Below are 20,771 nucleotides of genomic sequence, written 5' to 3'. Positions count from 1 at the left end.
TAAGAAATCCCAATATTTAAAAAGCGTAACGATAAGTAATGCGATTGTAAAATGTAGTAATAGAACAATATTTTAATCCTGTATTTTAATTATGTTTTAATACGCAATGTGATGTCCATCCATCATTTCTATACCTTACAACCTCACTACGGTCGTGGATGTAAAAAATAGGTACAATTTAAAACATGAACAAATTAAGGGCATGATATTGGTAGCTGTTTGTGTATTTTACTCGCGATGCATAACAATTCCAATGCCTTCATTGTGTCATTTGATCATTTCTGAAGAGTAATCAATTTGGATATCAGGCTTATACTTAAAATGGCCCTTCAGCTGCAAACACCCCCCCCCCCCCCCACACACACACACACACACACCCTAAAGGGCAAACTTTAACCACCTCAATCGTATGTCGGAGGATCTACCTTAATGTTAGCTACATTCTCTCATCCCATGCCCCTACATGCCATAAAACAAGGTGTACAATACCTTTAGGTTGGTGTGCAATTATGACACATTGCAATTAACAGTGAACTTACTATACTCAAAATGAAAATGTTAATTTAACACGGAGTTCTAACTATAAATCACCTCCACAATTATAAAGAGATGATCTGCTTTTCTTTGTAGAGAAGTTCCAATTTGTGTGTTTTTAATGCACTTCAATTGAGTATAGTATTCAGTTCTTGGAATCTTGTCCACAAGGAGCAGCTAAAATTCAAACATTGCAGAAGACAAAAAATGACACGAGACGCTGACTGAACATGTTTTATATTTACATTTAGGTCACACCTTTCAGGCATTTTTATCACATACAGTACATGTCTAGTCCTTGTTACCATTTGATTTTCTTTTTATTCCAAAACCTTCTTTAAATCACCAATGAGTTGTTGATGGATAACAAAATGCACACTCTGAAATGTAAACACGCAAACATTGGTTGTGAAAACCAAAAAAGAAGGCTTTGTGTAATAACATGCTTAGAGCATTAAGATTTTCATGCAAGATGCATCTCTGGAAAGATGAACTCTTAGCTTCTTTTATTCGTTTAATTATTCGACAACTTTGGGATCTCCAAAAAGAAAAAAAGACAGATTATGTCAATAAATTATATGAAATATCGGTACAAAATAGCAACAACCTAAATGTCCCAAAAATATATGTCATCACATGCAGCAAGATTCATGTGCCTTTCTGCAATGAACTGTCCTATCTGTTACTAAGCAGCTTCACCAAACCCCAACAAATAGACTTGCCAACTTTTTCCATTTCCTCATCACTGGTCTACCTATTGAAGCAAGCGTCCAAAATGGAAGACAGTGTTCCCTCTCATTTCGTGGGTGATTCGTTCCATGATCCTCAGCAAACGGTGAATTCTCGCAAAGTAAAAGGTCAATCGGAGCCGTTTTGATATAATAAGGAAACATTTTAATGTAGTTATTAAGCTATGGTGAGAAGACATCTCAGTTTAACTTTGACAGTCTCGGTTTTAGCCTTGTGTGTCAAGTCCAAACAGATTTCACCAGCCCCACTGTATTGTCCCGATTTTGCGCAGCTCTCGTCCTGATGTCCTGTTTTTGTTGTTGCTTTTTTAGTCCACTAAGCAAGCCAAATGTTTGGGCTATGTGTATGTCAATTACACAGTTGTCATAGTATTTCATATGATAAACCAATTAAGATGGAACATAAACTTCAATTTCATATTCCTGTTCGCCTGGTATACCAGAACGAGAAATAGTTTCCTTTTCTAAGCATCATGAGAACTACCATTAAACTGTGGGACCACAAGGTATGTTGTGCCAGTGGATTTTCAGTTTTATGAACACATTTAAAAAAAACAAAAACAAAAAAAAAACCAGGGGTTTGCATTCAACAACAGATAGCTGCATGGAGATGCAAAACTTGTGCAGCTGACTGGAGGTTCATTCAATGACTACTCGCATAGTAGGACATCTCTAACATCTACAGGAATATTCATTCAATTTACCAAACGGGAATGACAAGTCTGATAGCACATTGCAGGGTATGTGTGAGAAAGTTTAAAATGTATATTTATACCCAACATCAAAACAGCCGCATGTCAACTCAAGTTGACTTGCAATTAAATTTGTTCGAAATGGTTCCTAAAAAAAATAATAATAATAAAAATGTCTTATTCAGTAAAACTGTAGTGTACCAGTTTTTAATTTTGAAAATCTAGTCACCTTATGATACATGTCGTCCTCATGTGCTGTAGAAGACAAGAATGCGCCCCCCTCCAATTTCTGAACATACTTGTACCGCCGCATTGGGCTCCAATTTTTGGGGCCCTGTCAATAACGCACTGGCACATTTGAACAACACTTTTGAGTTTCCCCAATGGTCTGAGTGAACCGGCGCGCTTTCCGACTTTAGTTTGGGGGTGACAAGCTCTAACTTTCATGGTCTGTAATTTTGTAAAACAGCCTCCCCCCCCAAAAAAAAAAAAAAATCTTAGAAATGTCAGCAAAATTCCAAATGTTGGGAGACCCCACGCAAAAAAAATACATATATACCGTAACATAGTGTGCTGTGTACAGCCAGACAGCAAAAATGAACAAATTACACACAAACCGTTTTCATTCATGAATAATTCTATCACAGATGTAAAACCAGCAAAAAGTGAAACCTCTCAAGAATAAACATAACTTCAAAGTAAACAAACAAAAAGGAGAATGTGACAAAAATTGTTTGGCTGTGTTTTAAGCAGGAGAAAAAAAAGCAAAAAGTAAAGGCCTTGGTCAAATGAGTGGAGAGAGCATGAGCACAGACTTCCTGTTGGCCCATGACTTTTGAATTTGGATTCCTTGTCTCCTTGTCCCTCTCCTCTCTGCATCATCACCTCGCAATCTGTATGGCTGCATGTTCATTTGTCCTCTGGGAACACTGCACATGATAAGAAGTCGAGCCAAATCAATCTGACTTGAATATCTCTGATTTGAGGTCGAGTTGGCACATTCTTACAGTATGAGTGGTGAAGAGGGACAACATAGGCTGGGATACTGTACACCTGTACAGTATCTGTTAAGATTATCTTCGGGGCCATCACGAGAATTGCCGCATTGTTCAGATTGTCGGGAGGGCAGAATTGGAGCTAAAATCAGGCTAATCATACTGCCTTGTGTATCTGGCCAGCTATAAAACTTGCAAAATAGAAAGGTAAAAATGCAACAAAAGAAGTCATGGTCAGAAATGAAAACCTGCGATAGAGTGAAGCCGCAATAATCAAGCCCAGAAATAGAGGGAACACTGCATGTTTTGCTATAATGAAAGTAGGGTAAGTAAAAGCATTATTTCCTTGGAAAAAGGCTCCATTAGTCCGTGGGCGATTATCGTTTTGTTTGGTGACCCAGTAAAGGGTTGGGAGTCAAACCTTTAGAAAAAATATAACTTTACTCCTATGGCTTTTCACACACTGGAAATATGCACATTATTGTACATTATCATATTTTGTTTCATGTTCGGCTGAGCCAACTCCCTTACAAGCATCACATTTTGTGGGTACAAATATGGATAGCTGTCAGCAGAGAAGTACAGGTACATTTAGTTTTTTCAGGTTTTTCTAATTAATTTCCCCCTTCATCAAAAGCATTTAAATAATTTTAAAAATATAGATGGACGCTTTAGACATTAACTGTGAGAGAATTCCACCCCACGATGGGCATATTCATGTGTAGTCAAAGTGCTAATTATGTCAATATTTAACAGAAGCTAGTTTTCATAATACCTTACATGTTGATTTTTCTTTTTTTGAATAATGAAATAAAAATGACGTGTGTTCAGTGTTGAGAGGATCATTACATTTGGAACCAAATTAATCTACAAGAGAGAATATTAAGTAAGTATGAGTAAATAGTTAAATTAGTAAATATGCTAAAAAAATAGGTGGTCGTGTGCATCTTTTTCAACTTTGTTACAATGCATGGTCTCTAATGGTCCTTCTTTATAAACATTCCCTTTGTATCAAATTGTATTTTCACTTTGATTTGCTTCAGCGGATACTTTGGCAGAGTGGTGGCCTTTCAGTGGCCCTTTGAGTAATCCTCCCTGAAAATTTCTTTAAAAAAATAAAAAATCCAATGTACATTGATGAAGAGTGATTCATCATATATTCCCCACAGAAAACGGGGGATATATTGAAGAACGTTCTAGGAAAAATCCGAAAATGATCAAAAATTTGTTTACGCTGCAAAGTTATGAGGAACGGTACATGTAACTGTGCAACAATTGCATGTGTGAAAAAACACTTCTTTAAAGAAGGTTGTGGGGCATTTAGCAAATTTGCACTTGTACCACCAATGGTAGTCGTGGAACTGAAAAATGCAAGCTATTTTTGCGCCACGACCTATACACCTTTAGGGTATAGCAATCTTCATTTGTCTGAATGTGTGACTGACTTTGTGTTTGTGTCTGTTCACATAATGCAACACTTCTTGTTCTTGTGTGTGTGGGAGTCTTTAAAGCGGAGCCGTTGCTTGGAACGATACTTCTCCAGGTAAGTTAGTTGTTTGCTGTTGATGGCCCCTCGACGCTTCCTTTGACATAGAAATAAATTAAATGGGGATTTAGCGATTTCTAAAAATTACATTTATTTCAATGAGAATGCATTTAAGAAAGAGGTTGATGTCTACTAACTGTCGGATCAGTTGAATAGCATCTTCATACTTCATTCCACTCTCTATCAACGCCAGAGCGACCAGCACAGGAGCCCTGTGTGGGCATATATAAACACAAACACAGTTATGTCGTCACAGCGATGTGACGAATAATCACTCCCCGTTAACATCTAAAAAAAAAAAGGTGGCTTTAAGGTACAGCCCACTTTTTCTGGCCATTATTTACAATAGTTTAAGTAAATCAGAAACAAACCCAGGATAACATCTAGTAATAAAATTGACAACTCTGCAATTATGTGTGTATTATGCATGAATTGTGAGCATCGTTAAAGGTGGAGCTAACCTTCCCAGGCCGGCTACGCAGTGAACGGCCACACAGCACCCAGGTTCCTCCTGAAACTTCTTCTTCAGTAAACTCAACCAATCATCAACGAGTATACTTGGGGGCGGGGCACCATCGTCAAATGGCCAGTCCTACATGACAAGCAGTGAGAAACCGGCATGTACTCTATGGTATTGTCAATTGTCTTTAATGCCTATTGAGGAGCATTCCTACATTTAAAACTGTTGGGATGTCTTTTATTCTCTTGGGGAAATTTGGGATAGAGCACATTTTATGACACAAGTGTGGCACAGACTGTGTGTGTGAAATTGACTGTTTGTAATCTACCCACATAAAGTGTGAGATAATTGGCTTACATTAGCAATTTTAGGATTAAACTAAAATGTTGTGACTAGTGTTTGTGCGTATATGTCCTCACCACTACAGTAATGCCATCTTTCTCCAGCGGGGTTTTGTCATATGTGATGTCGCAGACTCGAACCACTGTTGTGACCCCGAATCTCTTCAGGTCCTGGAACACAAAAGTAGATCAACTTAGTTGTGTTGTTTTAGTTACTCAAAAACAGGCAATATTTGACGCATTCAAATCTTACCTCTTTGAAAGAGCCAAGTGTGCTGTCTGTTGGATTATGTGTAATAAGAAATCTCATGTGGTTGTGGCACAGTTCCACAGGAGCTGGACGATTCATTATGTCTGTTTAATTGTCCGCCCACAAGTGTCCAGGAAAGAATTCTAACCTGTAGAATAGAAATTGTCAGTGTCAGAAATGAATGTCACTTGATTTTCAACTCCTAAGTTCAAGAAAAACAGTGCATAGTGATGTTCTGTTTATTTCAAGATCGGCTCACCAAATTGAAGAAATCGCTTACCTTTAGTTTCAGTGGTATTGTTGCTGAATCTTCAAAGGCTGGCTGAATGGGTGGGTGGAGGTAAATATTAAATGTTGAAATTCAACAAAAGACTTCCCAATGCAGGAAAATATTTTACCCCATCCGTTTTACGTAGCCCAGGAGTCAACAATATCTCAGCTCTGTGAATAAATATCACAGAACTGATATCAGTTCTTCTCTTCAATCCTTTACGCTCTGCAACTGCAGGTCTTCCAGTTCTTTTCCACTTCAATTTTGAGACGCCACTTATTACCCCATCAGAGGGCTTATTTGGCCAGGCACAATTAGACTTCAGGGTCCCACAACTGCATGGTACACATACATCATTGGTTGGCTCTAGATGTGCTGGGCGTGGCAGTAATCACCACTTTGTCGCACAAACGCCATCAACCAGTGCTTCTGTGAAAACATAATTTCATTTAAAGTAATCTTCCAAATTAGGAAATTTGACAGACACAATACGCATACACACATTATATAACCATCATCCAACGTTCAGTCACATGCGCAAAACATTGATTTCACAATTTGTATTTTGACGTCCAAATACAGATAGATAGATATAGATAGATAGATAGATAGATAGATAGATAGATAGATAGATAGATAGATAGATAGATAGATAGATAGATAGATAGATAGATAGATAGATAGATAGATAGATAGATAGATAGATAGATAGATAGATAGATAGATAGATAGATAGATAGATAGATAGATAGATAGATTGTTACGGCGGGACGAGAGAGGACCCAAGAGCACGCACGCACTGGTAAGGGCAATGGCAGAGTGTTTATTGAATAGAAGGTGCGGGTAGTCGTGGGAGCTGACGGGAGCGTGGCACAGACGTCTGGGGGGTTCTGGAGTCGGGAGAGCTGGGGTTTGGCTGGGAGTCGGGCAAAGGGAGCGAGACGGGAGGGGGGCTCGGGCATACAGGTAAAGACGGCAGGCTAGCGGGTGGTCAGAGGCAGGCAAGGTCGAAATACCAAGGATCCAGTCAATTCGGCAGGCAATCGGGAGGTCAAGGGCGAACAGGGTCGGACAACAGGCAGGCTGGCAGGAGGAATTGCTGGAAAGCTCGGCGTAGCGCATAGAGACGATCTGGCGGGTTGTGGAGGGAAGTGACCGGGCTTTATACTGAGCGGGTAAATGGTTGCAGGTGTTGGTGTTCGAGGCTGATTAGAAGGAGGGCTGAGCGGGTGTGGTGAAGCTGGAAGTGAGGTGGCTGAAATGGTGGACTGTGACATAGATAGATAGATAGATAGATAGATAGATAGATAGATAGATAGATAGATAGATAGATAGATAGATAGATAGATAGATAGATAGATAGATAGATAGATAGATAGATAGATAGATAGATAGATAGATAGATAGATAGATAGATAGATAGATAGATAGATAGATAGATAGATAGATAGATAGATAGATAGATAGATAGATAGATAGATAGATAGATAGATAGATAGATAGATAGATAGATAGATAGATAGATAGATGGATAGATAGATAGATAGATAGATAGATAGATAGATAGATAGATAGATAGATAGATAGATAGATAGATAGATAGATAGATAGATAGATAGATAGATAGATAGATTTTTTTTCAACTTTAACTAAATGATAATCCAGTATACAAATTAATTTAGGATGCCTTTTACATTGCATTATGGGATAAAAGCGAGGGAATGTGATTGAATCCCTTCTCTGTTCTACATGTGCAATGACTCAGACAGAAAAGACGAAAGGGTAATCTGTGATCACCTCTTCACCTTTGGCAACACACAAACACACACACAAGTACGCACAAGCCTCCTGTCACATGGCAAACTACTCACTCACTGACTGTTCCACAACAGCGATGTCTATTCTAGGTTGTTGACGGTCTAAATTTAGTTATTATCCTGTGACAGGTTGCAGATTATTTTGTATCATAGTATTTTACATTCACAGAACATGAGGTCCTGATCTTGTGAAGCCCTGAATTTGATAGTAGCTAATCAAAATGGAAGATCAAAAAGACTAACAAATAATTCTCAGTTTTGACTGCCAATTGCAGAGAATGATTAATTGAAGATGTGACTATCAAACTTATTCCTGAATATCCATCTCTCATGAGGAAACAAAGTGTGGGACTTCAATTTTTTCAACTTCGGGTTGTCAATTTGAGTTGGTTATAAGTGGTTTCCTTTCATGGAACTGGTTGTTACCAAAGAGGAGACTGTGTGGCCAACAATCGTGGGAGTTTATAGCAACAAACACGGCAAGATGGGATGAATACAATGGCATTAGTATGAGTATCTTAAAAAAAAAGACTTGCCAAGACTTGTATTTTGCCAAGCACCCCTAGAAACAGAAAACTTTTCGCCCCCTCTCCCACTTGGCACACTGACTATAAGATTATTATCTTTAAAAATTGTATGTATAAGTATACCTAAGCCTGTATCCTTTTAAACACGAACAAAAGAAAAAAGCAAATACAAATCAACTTTGAACAACTGTTAATTATATTTTGCAGCATTTATACAGGTTACAGCTTAGTCTAAAACTGAAAAAAAAAATAGTGCATTTAAAAAAAAGCTGATAATTCTCATTTCATTGCAATTACATGTCACATGACACGTCACATGACAAAAACAAATCCTTTTCCCTGGGGTCATCCACACCCCATTAAGGGTCCCGCCCCTCTATTTGAGAAGCAATGGTCTAAAGTTAATCTCTGAGAATGATCACCACGTTTTGTATTTTAAGAAAGACTTCTTTTTTTTTTGTCACTAACCTGTTGTGAGAGAACGAGGAAGACGATATGCTCAGAAAACTCTAAATATACAGTATAGATGCCAATGGTTCTAACAAATGCAATAGTTGAAGCTGGCATTAGAAGAAATAAGATGTTTACGAACTTTGCAAACGTTTGATCTCAGTTGTTTGACATCGAGTGACATGAATCTTGTTCGCATGAAGTGTATGGCATGTAGGTAGGAGAAGTAGTGGCTATGTCCGCTTTAAGCTAAACAAAACTGTATCCAAGCTCTTTGAATAAAATGCGACCAACTGTAATACTGTGGAAGTACTGAGTACTTTAGAGGTTGCTATTTGCCTCACGTTTGAATTGAGAGGTCAGAAAGTTTTAGGGTCTCTGGTCTTCCTTTTTTTGTCATTCTCTTATACCGCGCATAAGAGTAGGCTACAGAATTGTAATGTTTTCTCTCTAAGCAGCAACAACTGTTCTCACTTTTCAGTCTGTAATGGTGACAGAAATGTTACCATGTTAAGAAAACACTAGTTACGTCATACCGGAAGCCACGTCCGTAATTCACGAAAAAGGACTCATGAGGTGTAAGAATAAGATGGATAAAATGTGCCTCATCATAAAGAATTCTGATGATTGCTTGCAGTATACAAGAATTCAGAGGTTTTAATGTTTTGTTTATAAAAGGGGGAGCCAGCTTTAAGTTTGAAACATACAATCACAATAATCAACATACATTATATTCATCTGGACTCCTCCAAGTGTCAAAACATAACATTTTTTATAATTACATAAACACAAAAAAAAATCATATTTCAATCTAGCAAGTTTCCATAATTTTGTGAAAGCCTAAAAGTCTCTTATGTAACAATTGTTGAACGGTGGAGCAAATAGACTGTTGAGAGCCTGCCTAACTAAGTAATTACCTACTGCAGATACCTTGTTTTTTTTTTAACTTGATAAAATACCTGCACTCCTGGTGCTTTATTCTGTTACACAATGATCGAGAGAAAAAATAAATCAAGTATGAACAGAGACATTACCTTGGTGGAGCTCTAACTCTAATTACACTTTAGATGAGCTGGTGAAAGTAAAACAAACAAATGTGTGCCCACAGTTTCTCTGCTTCTTTTTCCTTCCATAAGGTGGGTCAAGACCCATACAAATAAAAAAGAATAATCAGTCATCAATAATCAATCATAATGAAAAATGGTCTCAATCTTACACAGAGTCCCTTTAAGTACAATAAGTAAAGGTCTCGTGTCATTAGACAAAACATTAAAATATATATATATATTTTTAAGAGAACCCCAACAATCAAGATTTTGACAGAGATTTACTTGATCGCAACATTCAAGGCCTTCACAAATAAAATCAAAATGTGGTTCATGAAAACATAAAGTTTCCAACATTGAAATATACTGTAAACCTGTTGTTTCATTACAATCAATGACATGCTATCTTGGAGTTATTTTACCTTTATTTTTTTTGTTTCAATCAAAGATGTATTTTATTGCCCTTTTATGTCATGGCCTGGGGCCTATAGAGGAAAAATAGCTTTTTGGATCATTCTGGCCTTTTTTTTCCATTTTAACAATGTATAATTATGTGTCTTATGAAATTACACTGTCCCATTTTAGATAAACAAATTACAAAAGTTTTCTCTATTTACAGCCATGTCATTATGTGCAGTTGAAAACAGTAACAAATGTATTTTGGCAAGATAGGACTAGAAAGACGGGCATCTTACATTTGTTTTGCTGGTCCGACAGTCATCAGTGCACCGCCCCACTTCTGTCATCGCCGGTCCGCCGTTTTTTCAAGCTAGTCCAAATTGTAATCGTCGGTCCGTCAGTAACCCAGAAACACATTTATTTAAACCGCGAATAGTTGTGGAGGAGCTCAGTAGACATGTTGTGACGTACTGGTCACTGGTTACACCAAAAAGGTGTCAAATAATGGTGGGAAAGAGTCAATTGTTGCATTATGATTACGATTATCCAAGAAGATTATTCTTACCTTTCGCAGTTACTGAGGTAACCCTTAAGAATGCTGATGCGGCTGGCCTCTAGAATACTTTCAACTCCTGTCTCCTCCTGTGGATTCTCCAGTGAATCCTGTACAAATTTCCACAGGAGTTTCCTCTTCCTGGTGGAACCTCTCAGCATTCTCTTTTCCAGTATTTACACAATTATTTACAAAAAATCCAGTTAATGGCAAAAAAAGCCAAATGATGGAAGAAAAAGATGAACAATAGACGATTCAACTACACAAAAAGACGGCAAAAACACGGTAAAAAAAAAAACATAAAAAATTGTACTTAAATTATTATTTTCAATGCCAAAATGTTATTTACACTGACATTGCTTACACGCCCTTAGAACCCACAAATAATCCACTGATTCTCCTCCAAAGTCCAAAGTGTATGGTATCAATGGAAATCATAGATTCTCTGCTTTCAGAATCTCTAATGCGACTGGATTATGAGTTATGGACATTGAAAAACATGAGAAGTTTCGGTCAGCGACGACAGGTCAATAATTTTCTGTCAGCGACGACAGGTCAATGATATCAGTTTCTAAACTCTACAAGTCGGCTACAATCGGAAATGTGAGAAAAAAACACTTTTTTGTCATCATCTTCTCTTCCTTCTTCATCTTCTGCATCCTTAAACAGCGAATGCTTACTATAGGATACATGTCAGCTAATGCTTGCACAAGCTACAACCAAAAACATGTGGATGAATACGTATCTGATGGAATTTTTATGGATGTAAGGCTTGGTGTGGACTAAGTGTTTTACTGGAATACTTTTAATGGACATTTTTCGATGTAAATGGACTAAGTTTGATGGTTACTCATATTTTGGAAACATAGGAGGATGGAAAGGTGTGTTGCATTAAAATGCTTGACATTATTCAAATATGCAAAATTTTGTTTTTCTAATGGTGGACATTGCATCATGTATGGGCATTTAATTGGACAGGTAGGTGACATAAAACCCCGGCTTGTTCTAATTAACAACTGTACCGCTTTCGGTTGCGTTACTGTATTGATTGAAGTTCACGCCACAGGAGACTGTCATGCTTCTTAAAGTGAAAGTACTTAACAATATGAGTATTTCACGTTTAAATTGCAGTCTGGCACTTAGCAATTCCATATTAAAGTCAACGGAAGCAGGCAACACTATGAATAGGCAAAATAGTGGCTGGTATTTGTACCGGCAAAAGGAGGCCTCTATCTTGATGATAACAACAAAGTTTCTTTTTTTGTGTGTGTGTTCCTTATTGTTTGTGCACTTATTGGTCAATCGGCAAAAGAGCTGTCCGTTAGTGACGGACCGGCAGTAGGTGCTGACGGAATGTCCACCTCTGCTAGAAAGTCCATGGTAAAATTATTGGTGTGAGAATTTAAGGAGTGAAAGTAGAATCATATTCCAAATATTTAAGTGCGGAATCATACCAAATATATTTTGGCACATAAATGAAGTCCCACGTTAAAAAAAAGAAAGAAAAAAAAACACATTCTTTTGTTAAATTCTTTTTAAGTAGACCTCAACTGCAGTCGTTTTTTTACTAGCGTCTGTGAGTTGAATCAGTACTTCAGTGAGTAATTTTTGGTATCGTCTGCCTACACTTCTACTAGTTCGTCGTGATTATTTTCGCCACGTCCGTATTTATTTACTTGCCTTCTCATAAGAAATCTTAGCTTAACGGGAAGCTTAAAAATCTGACAAGCTTTACGCCACTATGTTGCACAGGCTGCAGCTCGTCTGCAAGTAACCCCCTTTTGACACCGAATACACACAGCTGGACAGTATTTATATCCACCCGTATTCTAGCAGCCAGGGTGCGTCTGACGCACTAGCTTCTAGGTGGCAACAACCCGCAAAGTTAGCGCGCATCTCGGGAGTTGACCGACAACAACAAAGAGAATCTCGTGAGAGTTTGCCCTTACCGCTTTAGATGGTTCGCGTCATCTCTCTCGAGAGAGACGCAACACGCGTGGTTTTTCTCCTTACGACGTGCACGTGAAGCTAGTCTTGACGGTCTTGTGCAACCACCTGTAGCCCCTGACGCCGAGCAGCCACTGCCTCACCGGAAAAAAAGAAGCGAAATGCCCCGCACAGCACGAACGTGCTAGCCTGACAGTATGTAGTAGTGTAGCCGAGGATCTACGGTGAGCCGGTGTAATCAGGCTGAGCAGCCATCTGACCCTGACAGCCCTGTCACCGCCAGAACACTCGGCAGTTAATGCTCTTAGAGGGAGAAGAGCCTCACTCCTCCCCCCTCGCCGCCTCCTCTCCATCCACTTCACCCCCTTTCTTCCCTCCCTTTCACCATGCAGGTACTTGGTGGTGAGCACTTGTGACAATTATAGCGTGGTTCCCTCCTCCAAACAACACTTATTAGCAGCTGACTACTAAGTCTTGATACATTTAGAAAAAAGAAAAAAAAATGTTGGTCTCCCCCGACTTGGGCCGTCCAGGGTTTTATTCTTCTTAGTTCTCCTAAAAATAGACAGCCTTCAAGCTGCCAGACAGGTTAGACAAGTCAAACCTTTGAGAGCACTCAATGGAAGTAACCATCCCCTATCATTAGAAAAGACTTGTTTGTTGTTGTTTGGCACTGCCGCGTGCGCTATTGCTTAAAGGGATAGCCCATTTATTTAGCCATTTTCAGCAGGAAAAACCACAGTATTCTTTTGTCAACAAATAAAAAATAAATTAAGGAGACTTATTTTTATGTACGGCTAATCATTTTAAAAACACATTTTGTTACTTTTTGTTGACTAAAAATCACATGTGCCGAACGCTTAAATAACCACAGCACAACTGTAGATGTCACGTGACTATCACGTGAGCCACGATTGGTTGTTACACCATTGTTAAACTCAGGTGATGTGTTTTGAAGGTATTCATCCATCTATTTTCATATATCCGCTTTCCAACTTGTCCTGTTACGGTGATTATTTTAAGTAGGAATGCGGCCGATATAAAAATGCACACCTCTGCATCAAAGCTCAGCTTATGTGGCTGACAGATCAATCTACCACGAATGCTGTCGAGAAAAAAAATCTAATATTTGAGTTACCGTTTACAGGAAACACCCATATTTTGGACTTCATTTTTGAGGAAAAAATGAAGTCCCAGTGTGCCCTGCAGTTGGCTGGCAACCAGTTCAGGGTGTCCCCCGCCTACTACCCAAAGTCAGCTGGGATAGGCACCAGTAAGCCTGCAGCCCTAATGAGGATAAGCACCTACAGAAAACGAATGGATTGATATTCACTTTTATATTTGAAAATGGCTCGATAAGAGGACTTTTCCTAAAGGAGTTTACTTATTTAGCCATTTTTGGTAATAAAAAAAGTAGATAAGTACATATATTAACATAATATTGGACTATTCCTTTAAAGGGATAGTTTACTTACTGAGCCATTTCTGGTAATATCACATGAATATATTTCTGTAATTTATTTGATAACTTCAAGATTCAGCTTAAAATGGCAAAGTAAGTGGACTATCCTGTTAAAACTATCTGAAATAAGAATGACTATCCATTCAAAAGGACACTTAATTAGATAACATTATTGCTCATGTATTGTTCATTTACATATTCATTGTTGCTCATGTTGTGTTTAATACGTTTTAAAAAGCCATTTTACTACACGTTGTTGAGTTGACTAAATATGATGTCACATGTGCTCAGAGCTCAGGTAACGCTCCAATCACGACTTGGCTGTTTTCTGCGGTTTTCTTTGGTCATGTGATATTCGCAAGCTGAGACATGATGAGACAAGATATGTATTACCGGTAAGTGCACCGGAAAAATACTGGTTATCAAAATAATATTTTGCTGCTGAAAATGGTTATTGCAGACCCAAGAAAGTAGCTCAGAATGACTTCTTCTGTAGATATACAGCTTTCTGTCATTTGTTTGGACAGGCATTTTAGTAAGACTTGACTGTTTGTTTGTTTTTTGTTGCCCCCCCAATATATGGGATTTTTGTAGCTCCAGCTGTGTGTGCAGTTAATACATGTGCTTCAGCGGGGACTTAATCTTTTTGTTTTCATTAAACACAAAAGATAGTCTGCTTACAGTACTGTACAGAAATCAAAGAATAATTATTCCTGTGACAAAATCAGAAACATTTGAAAAAATTCAAGTGAGACAAAAGTCCTAAACAATCCTTATTTATTACAATAGTCGTTGATTAAATTATAAATGATTACTTTTTAACTGATTAAAATACCTAACAGTCTTAAATCTTTCAATTAATCTTATGAAAAATGGGAACAGAGTGTTGTATTTATATTTTTGATTTGTTTATATCAGTGGTCACCAACGCAGTGCTTATCTTGGTGAAACCTGGTGTATATCCTTATTGTAAATTGTTGTGTTGACAAATGAAGTCTTTGAAGAAGGCAAGAAATCAAATACCACTTGTATACTTACAGTATATATGGACTGGGTCTTCTTTTTTGTTTACATGGTAAGGGTATGTACAGTATGTGAGGCCAGGGAGTCACAAGACTGTCACAAGCACAGCCTTTTAAAAGCAGACCAGGCAGGGGCCTCTTCACTATCAATCACTTTGAGTGGAGGTTAAAGTGACTGATCTAGCACATGAACAGCTTAAAAAAATGACCTCTTCTAGATAAAAATAACTGTGTTGCTTGGATGGGTGGCAATTTGTTACATTTTAATGTCGACAAGTACAGCTCAGAACAAAAAAAAAATCGATAAAGGAGATAGCAGGTAGCATTCAGATACAGTGGGCCCCCCGTGTTACGAACTTAATCTGTTCAGCGGCTACGCTCGTAACTTGAACTGCTCGTATGACGGGCAATCCAAACCTATGTTAATTAGTGAATGCGTGCAACGCGTGCAAAAACCTTAGGTAAAAACATCACGACTTTATACACATATTAAAAATGAGTAACATAATCTACTGTACTGTTAAATTAAATAACATATACAAAGGAAAAATGACATTTACCTTTGGGGCGACGTGACTTGAGCTGGGTGGAGGCGGAGGGGAGAGGAGACCAACCCGCAGAATTTATTTATTTATTTTCTTAAACGGGAACTTTTCTCAAACTAGAACATATCACCGGCGATTTCCTTCTCTTTAATCCATAATAGAAGAAGCCTCTCCATTTTGTTGTCGATCGAGGTCCGTCCCCCGGCAAGGAAAGTCTTGCCCTTAGAAGATTGCCGTGCGGTTACGGCCATACTCACGAGCAAGGTTAACCATGCGTGCGCCTCCTTCGTATTTTTTTTTTTTATTATCTCCTGCTTCGTTTCTATTGTCATCATCCTCTTACTTCTTCCTTTACCGCCACTAGCAATTTTAGAAGCCATGTCTAACAGATAAAGTTTGCAAAGTCTTAACAACATTCCTTCCTTCCGTTTTTCACTCATTTTCTCTCCTTCCTTCCGTCCCGACCAGCTGTGCCATCAAGCTAGATGAAGGTGTTCGACCAATAGCATATCAGCATCTCCGTGACTAACACCGTTACTGAAACAGTGACTGTGACATTGTAAGAGCAATAGCATATCAGCGTTTCCGTGTCATGCGTGAGCAGAGGATTTCGTTGAAGAAGTAAAACGATGTCAATTGTACGTACACATTGATTGGCAACGCGTGGTTAAATCAGAGATTTAACCACGCGTTGCCAATCAATTTAAAATTAGTACCATAACCTACTGTGTAGTTAATTTAATTAACATGGATACACAAAGGATAAATGACATTTTCCAATGGGGCGACGTGATTTGAGCTGAGTGGAGACGGAGGTGAGCAGAGACCAACCCGCAGAATTTATTGATTTATTTTCTTAAGCAAGAACTTTTCTCAAACTAAAACATATCACCGGTGATTGCCTTCTCTTTAATCCATAATAGAAGAAGCCTCTCCATTTTGTTGTCGAGCAAGGTCCGTCCCCCAGCAAGGAAAGTCTTGCCCTTAGAAGATTGCCGAGCGGTTCCGTCCATACTCACGAGCAAGGTTAACTATGCTTGCACCTCCTTCATATTTTTTTTTATTATCTCCTGCTTGGTTTCTATTGTCATCATCCTCTTACTTCTTCCTTTACCGCCAATTGCAATTTTAGAAGCCATGTCTAACAGATAAAGTTTGCAAAGTCTTCACAACATTCCTTCCTTCCGTTTTTCACTCATTTTCTCTCCTTCCTTCCATCCCGACCAGCTGTGCCATCAAGCTAGATAAAAGCGTTCAGCCAATAGCATATCGGCATTTCTGTGATTGACGTGACACCGGCCAATAGCATCTCAGTGAGTGAGACCGACCGTGACCTTAATCGACCAATAGCATATCGGCATCTCCGCGACTGACTCCGTGACTGACACCGTGACTGAGACAGTGACTGTGACATTGTAAGAGCAATAGCGTTCAACGTTGCTGTGACCAGCGTCGTCTATTAATTTTGTTTACGCAGCAGAGCGAAAATATCTGAACTAATACAATGGCCGCCATGTCAGATTGTTCGTAAGACGAAAGGTTTGCACGTAAGTGGGGAACAAAAAACTTCACGTAAGTGGGGACAAAAAACTCTGTGGTCCACGCTCGTAAGTTGAAATGTTCGTAAAAGAGGGTGTTCGTAAACCGGGGGCCGACTGTATTTGTTTCTGGTTCTTCAGCTTTGTCCCACATTTCTAAACAGTGTGTTTGAAGTTAATTAATAACATTATTTTTGTCTTGTGTTTCATTCCAAGTTCATGTATCGAATGTGGGCTTTTTTAAGCCCGCAATAATAGTATCAGAACCCAACGCCAAAAAATCTGACTCCTTATTTTCATGCTCTAATGTATTATGTGAGGTTCAGTGAATTTTAAAATTTCCAAAGGTGTGATTGTTAGAGTGAACGGTTACTTGTTTGCACAATATGTGCCCTGTTTTTCTAATGACAACTCCTCGTTCAGGCTTTATCCACCCTCAAACTCAAAAGGAATTGGCTTCAGCTTACTCACAACTGTGAAAAGGTAGAAAATGGGTGGATGTCTGTTTACATAGAAAATGTAACACAAAGACATACTCAAAGGTTGATATAGTTTAGGCCCACTTGAATTGTCATAAAATCAGTCAATATTGACTGCAGCATCAAAGACACAAGTATGGATAAAACAAGTCCTCCACTAATTCTAGTACTTCAGTTAAAAAAAAAATACATGAGGCATTTTTTTTTCTTGCCCCGGATAGCTTTTTATTAGTGTCAGAAAAAACGTCAAGCCAATCAAATGAACCAATGTTAATGCTCTGCATGACAGTAAAACAAACGGCCAACGTCAAAAGAACTCTAAGTTTGCCGAATAATACATGGAAACAAATGCCTTAGTACGCTTTCATTTTGAAGTCGATTCCAGCAGCATTTTGCTTCCAGCTTATAGCTTGTCTAGTCTTCTTGAAAATTTATAGGGAGAGATTTGTAGAATGAAAACACTGTGCTGCTGAGCACAGTTTTAATTTAGGAATAAAAAAATGTTGATTATCAAATATGTCTTATAGTTGGTCATTCATAATTAAACGACAATGGATGATTTGGTCTTCTGTGCTTCTAATTATTTTTCACCAAGCAAAATCTTTTTTTTTTTTTAATCCAAATTCTCTGTATTTGATTTGCATTTTCTGTAGGATACCAAGGTGCCAAAAATACTCAAACTGCTATTAGTAAAGATTGAAATGATGGCATATTTTTTAACACTTGAAAAACACATTTTACATTTTTTCTTTTTATTTATTTATTTATTTTTTCTCACTGTATTTAAATACTTGCTATTCAATTCGAATTATCTGTACAATATCCCCAAACACCTAATACTCGACAGCTGCATCACTAAACACTGCCCTCAGTTATTGGTATTATTAAGATCATGAACACATTTTGATAATCTTCTGATCAACCAGCCCGTAAACAAGTCAGAAATTCACAGACACTTGAACTAACGCAAACAATCATGTGCTGTTTGGGGTGTGATGGGAAATAATGTTTTATAATATTAAGATGATATATCTGCCACAAACCAAACCAGAACTAATCCTTATCTCTTTCGTCAATTTGATCCTCTGTGAGAGCGCCATGTGTGTTGATGAACAGCGCTGCACAGTTGGCTTAAACGTGGTTGTCGCAATGTTCACAGGAAATATGAGCTGAGTTTCTGTAGGTCAAATCTCAGCTGGCAGTCTTGTGATTTTTGAATAGCCCAAAGGACACTTGGGTGCAGGGTGCGGTCTCTCTCACACCGATGTATGAAGGCCACAAGCTTCATTTGACACATGAACTGCTCAAGCCTGATATTCTGCCACCTCTGCCAAGGTTGTGTTGTGTTACTGTTCTTCCAAGATGGGTGGCTTTTCTTTTTGGCTGTTCCTTTGTTTACCTGGCGAATGCTCACAAAACATAAGTTTGATTTGTCGCATGCAATGACAATAAAGGCTTATATGAGTCAGATTTACACATTTAGAAACCAGATTGTCCATCTACTTAATTACAGAGGTTTTCCAGGGAGTAATATATATATATATATATACAGTATATATATATATATATATATATATATATATATATATATATATATATATATATATATATATATATATATATATGACATTGTGACATATATATATATATAGTATATATACTGTACATATATACTGTATACTGTATATATACTGTATACTGTATATATATATATATATATATATATATATATACTGTATACTGTATATATATATATATATATACAAAACCAAATATTGTAAGGGTGTAAAAACCAGGAAGTGTCTGTCTGAATTTCACCTAAATTTCACTTGATAAGCAACTGCAGCAAAGCAATTCAACAAGTTGGGAAAGAAGCACTGCTAGACTTTCACTTTTTCCTGTTTCTACAAACGAACCAAAAGAAGACCTCCTACCAAGGAAGAGGACCAATATCACGTTACACTCCAACGATGTGTTGCAAAGGCAGACTTAAAAAAAAAACCTCACAAAATAAAATAATATCTGGACAAAGTCCACCTTTGTCATATACAAATACTGTATTATGGTTTTCACCATAAAAAAAATTGAGCACATGAGATTAGTCCCTCTTTAAACAAGTATTAAAACACTGAACCATACAGTAGTGTGTAGTTTTTTAGCGTGTATTAGTTAGTGTGTATTTTTTTTCATCAGTCATTTACAGGCCTGTGAAGAATGTCGCTTGTGACGTTACAGTCCGTTCATAGTCGAAAGGCTGTCACAAGGTGACGTGTGTAAAGTGCTTTGTTTTGGTTTTTTTTCCCCATTTTGGGTCACCCCTAAAAATATAAAAATACAATAATTTTTTTTCTTTTTTTTCTTTTTGAGAATTTGAAAGAATCACATTTAAATTTCCAACTCCTGAGGTCTGCTTACAGGCTTGGGACAACATCACTTTTTTTTCCATCCGATTAATAGTGACTGTAGTGAAGGTACATTTTTGGAAAGTCAGCTTTGGTCTGGGGACATTTATCAACATAACATGTGAGTAACATGTAAAAAGTTAACACAAAAGAGTGCATTTTTTCTTGCAAAATGCCATCTTAAAGATATTTGAATAAATCACACTCTGGGCTTATAACAATAAGCGGAAGTTGTAATTTGTTTATCACACGTAAAACTCTAAACACATGAACAAAATATGAATATTACTATTCAATAAACATGACTCACCCTCATAGCATTCCTCTCAAAGGTGTGTTTTCATCCAGAGCCTGCAATTGCTACTCTAGGCCAATGAAAGAAATGTTGCTCAACTCCTACCATAGCTAGTATGTACAGTTACAGTACAGTATATTGTATCTGTACAGTACAGTACAGTTCCATCAACGTAGAAGAACCTCACAAACATGAAACTGCAACCCCTCATACGTCCTCTTCTCTGAGGTAGAGTATTTTTGAGCCTGATGCATTCAGCAAAATTAAGTATGTAAAACAAACATTACATACATATTAAAAACACTACTATACATTCGAAAACTATAGTTTATATGGTGAGTAAATAAAAGTCTAAAGACATTCAGTTGGAGGCATAAGTAGAAACATGAATTAAACTTGTGACTTGTCTTGTCAAAAACTGCAGACATTGTTCAAAGACACAATATCATCT

At 37.7% G+C, this 20,771-nt stretch overlaps 1 protein-coding gene across 4 annotated transcripts; it reads right to left on the bottom strand.

Annotated features, from left to right (window-relative positions):
* Positions 1 to 754: 754 nt before the first annotated feature.
* LOC148426791 (protein tyrosine phosphatase type IVA 3-like) lies at positions 755 to 12,889 on the bottom strand. Of its 4 annotated transcripts, XM_088410020.1 has the most exons (9): positions 12,580 to 12,889; positions 10,643 to 10,740; positions 10,374 to 10,447; positions 5,848 to 6,267; positions 5,571 to 5,715; positions 5,396 to 5,488; positions 4,978 to 5,108; positions 4,654 to 4,728; positions 755 to 4,553 (listed from the first exon to the last, which is right to left on the bottom strand). In XM_088410020.1, exons 5-9 carry the CDS (start codon positions 5,664 to 5,666, stop codon positions 4,433 to 4,435), a joined length of 516 nt encoding a protein of 171 aa, XP_088266146.1. In that variant the 5' UTR covers positions 5,667 to 5,715; positions 5,848 to 6,267; positions 10,374 to 10,447; positions 10,643 to 10,740; positions 12,580 to 12,889; the 3' UTR covers positions 755 to 4,432. The 4 variants fall into 4 exon arrangements, with proteins under 4 accessions (XP_088266146.1, XP_088266147.1, XP_088266148.1 ...); XM_088410021.1 differs by lacking the exon at positions 10,374 to 10,447; XM_088410022.1 differs by lacking the exons at positions 10,374 to 10,447; positions 10,643 to 10,740 and having other exon boundaries at positions 5,848 to 5,889; positions 5,966 to 6,267.
* Between the last annotated feature and the right edge of the window lie 7,882 nt (positions 12,890 to 20,771).

The sequence above is a fragment of the Hippichthys cyanospilos genome, chromosome 3 (assembly GCF_059441005.1).
Source record: "Hippichthys cyanospilos isolate Australia breed blue-spotted pipefish chromosome 3, RoL_Hcya_1.0, whole genome shotgun sequence".
Classification (NCBI taxonomy): Eukaryota; Metazoa; Chordata; class Actinopteri; order Syngnathiformes; family Syngnathidae; genus Hippichthys; species Hippichthys cyanospilos.
This window is presented reverse-complemented; position numbering and strand designations above follow the sequence as displayed.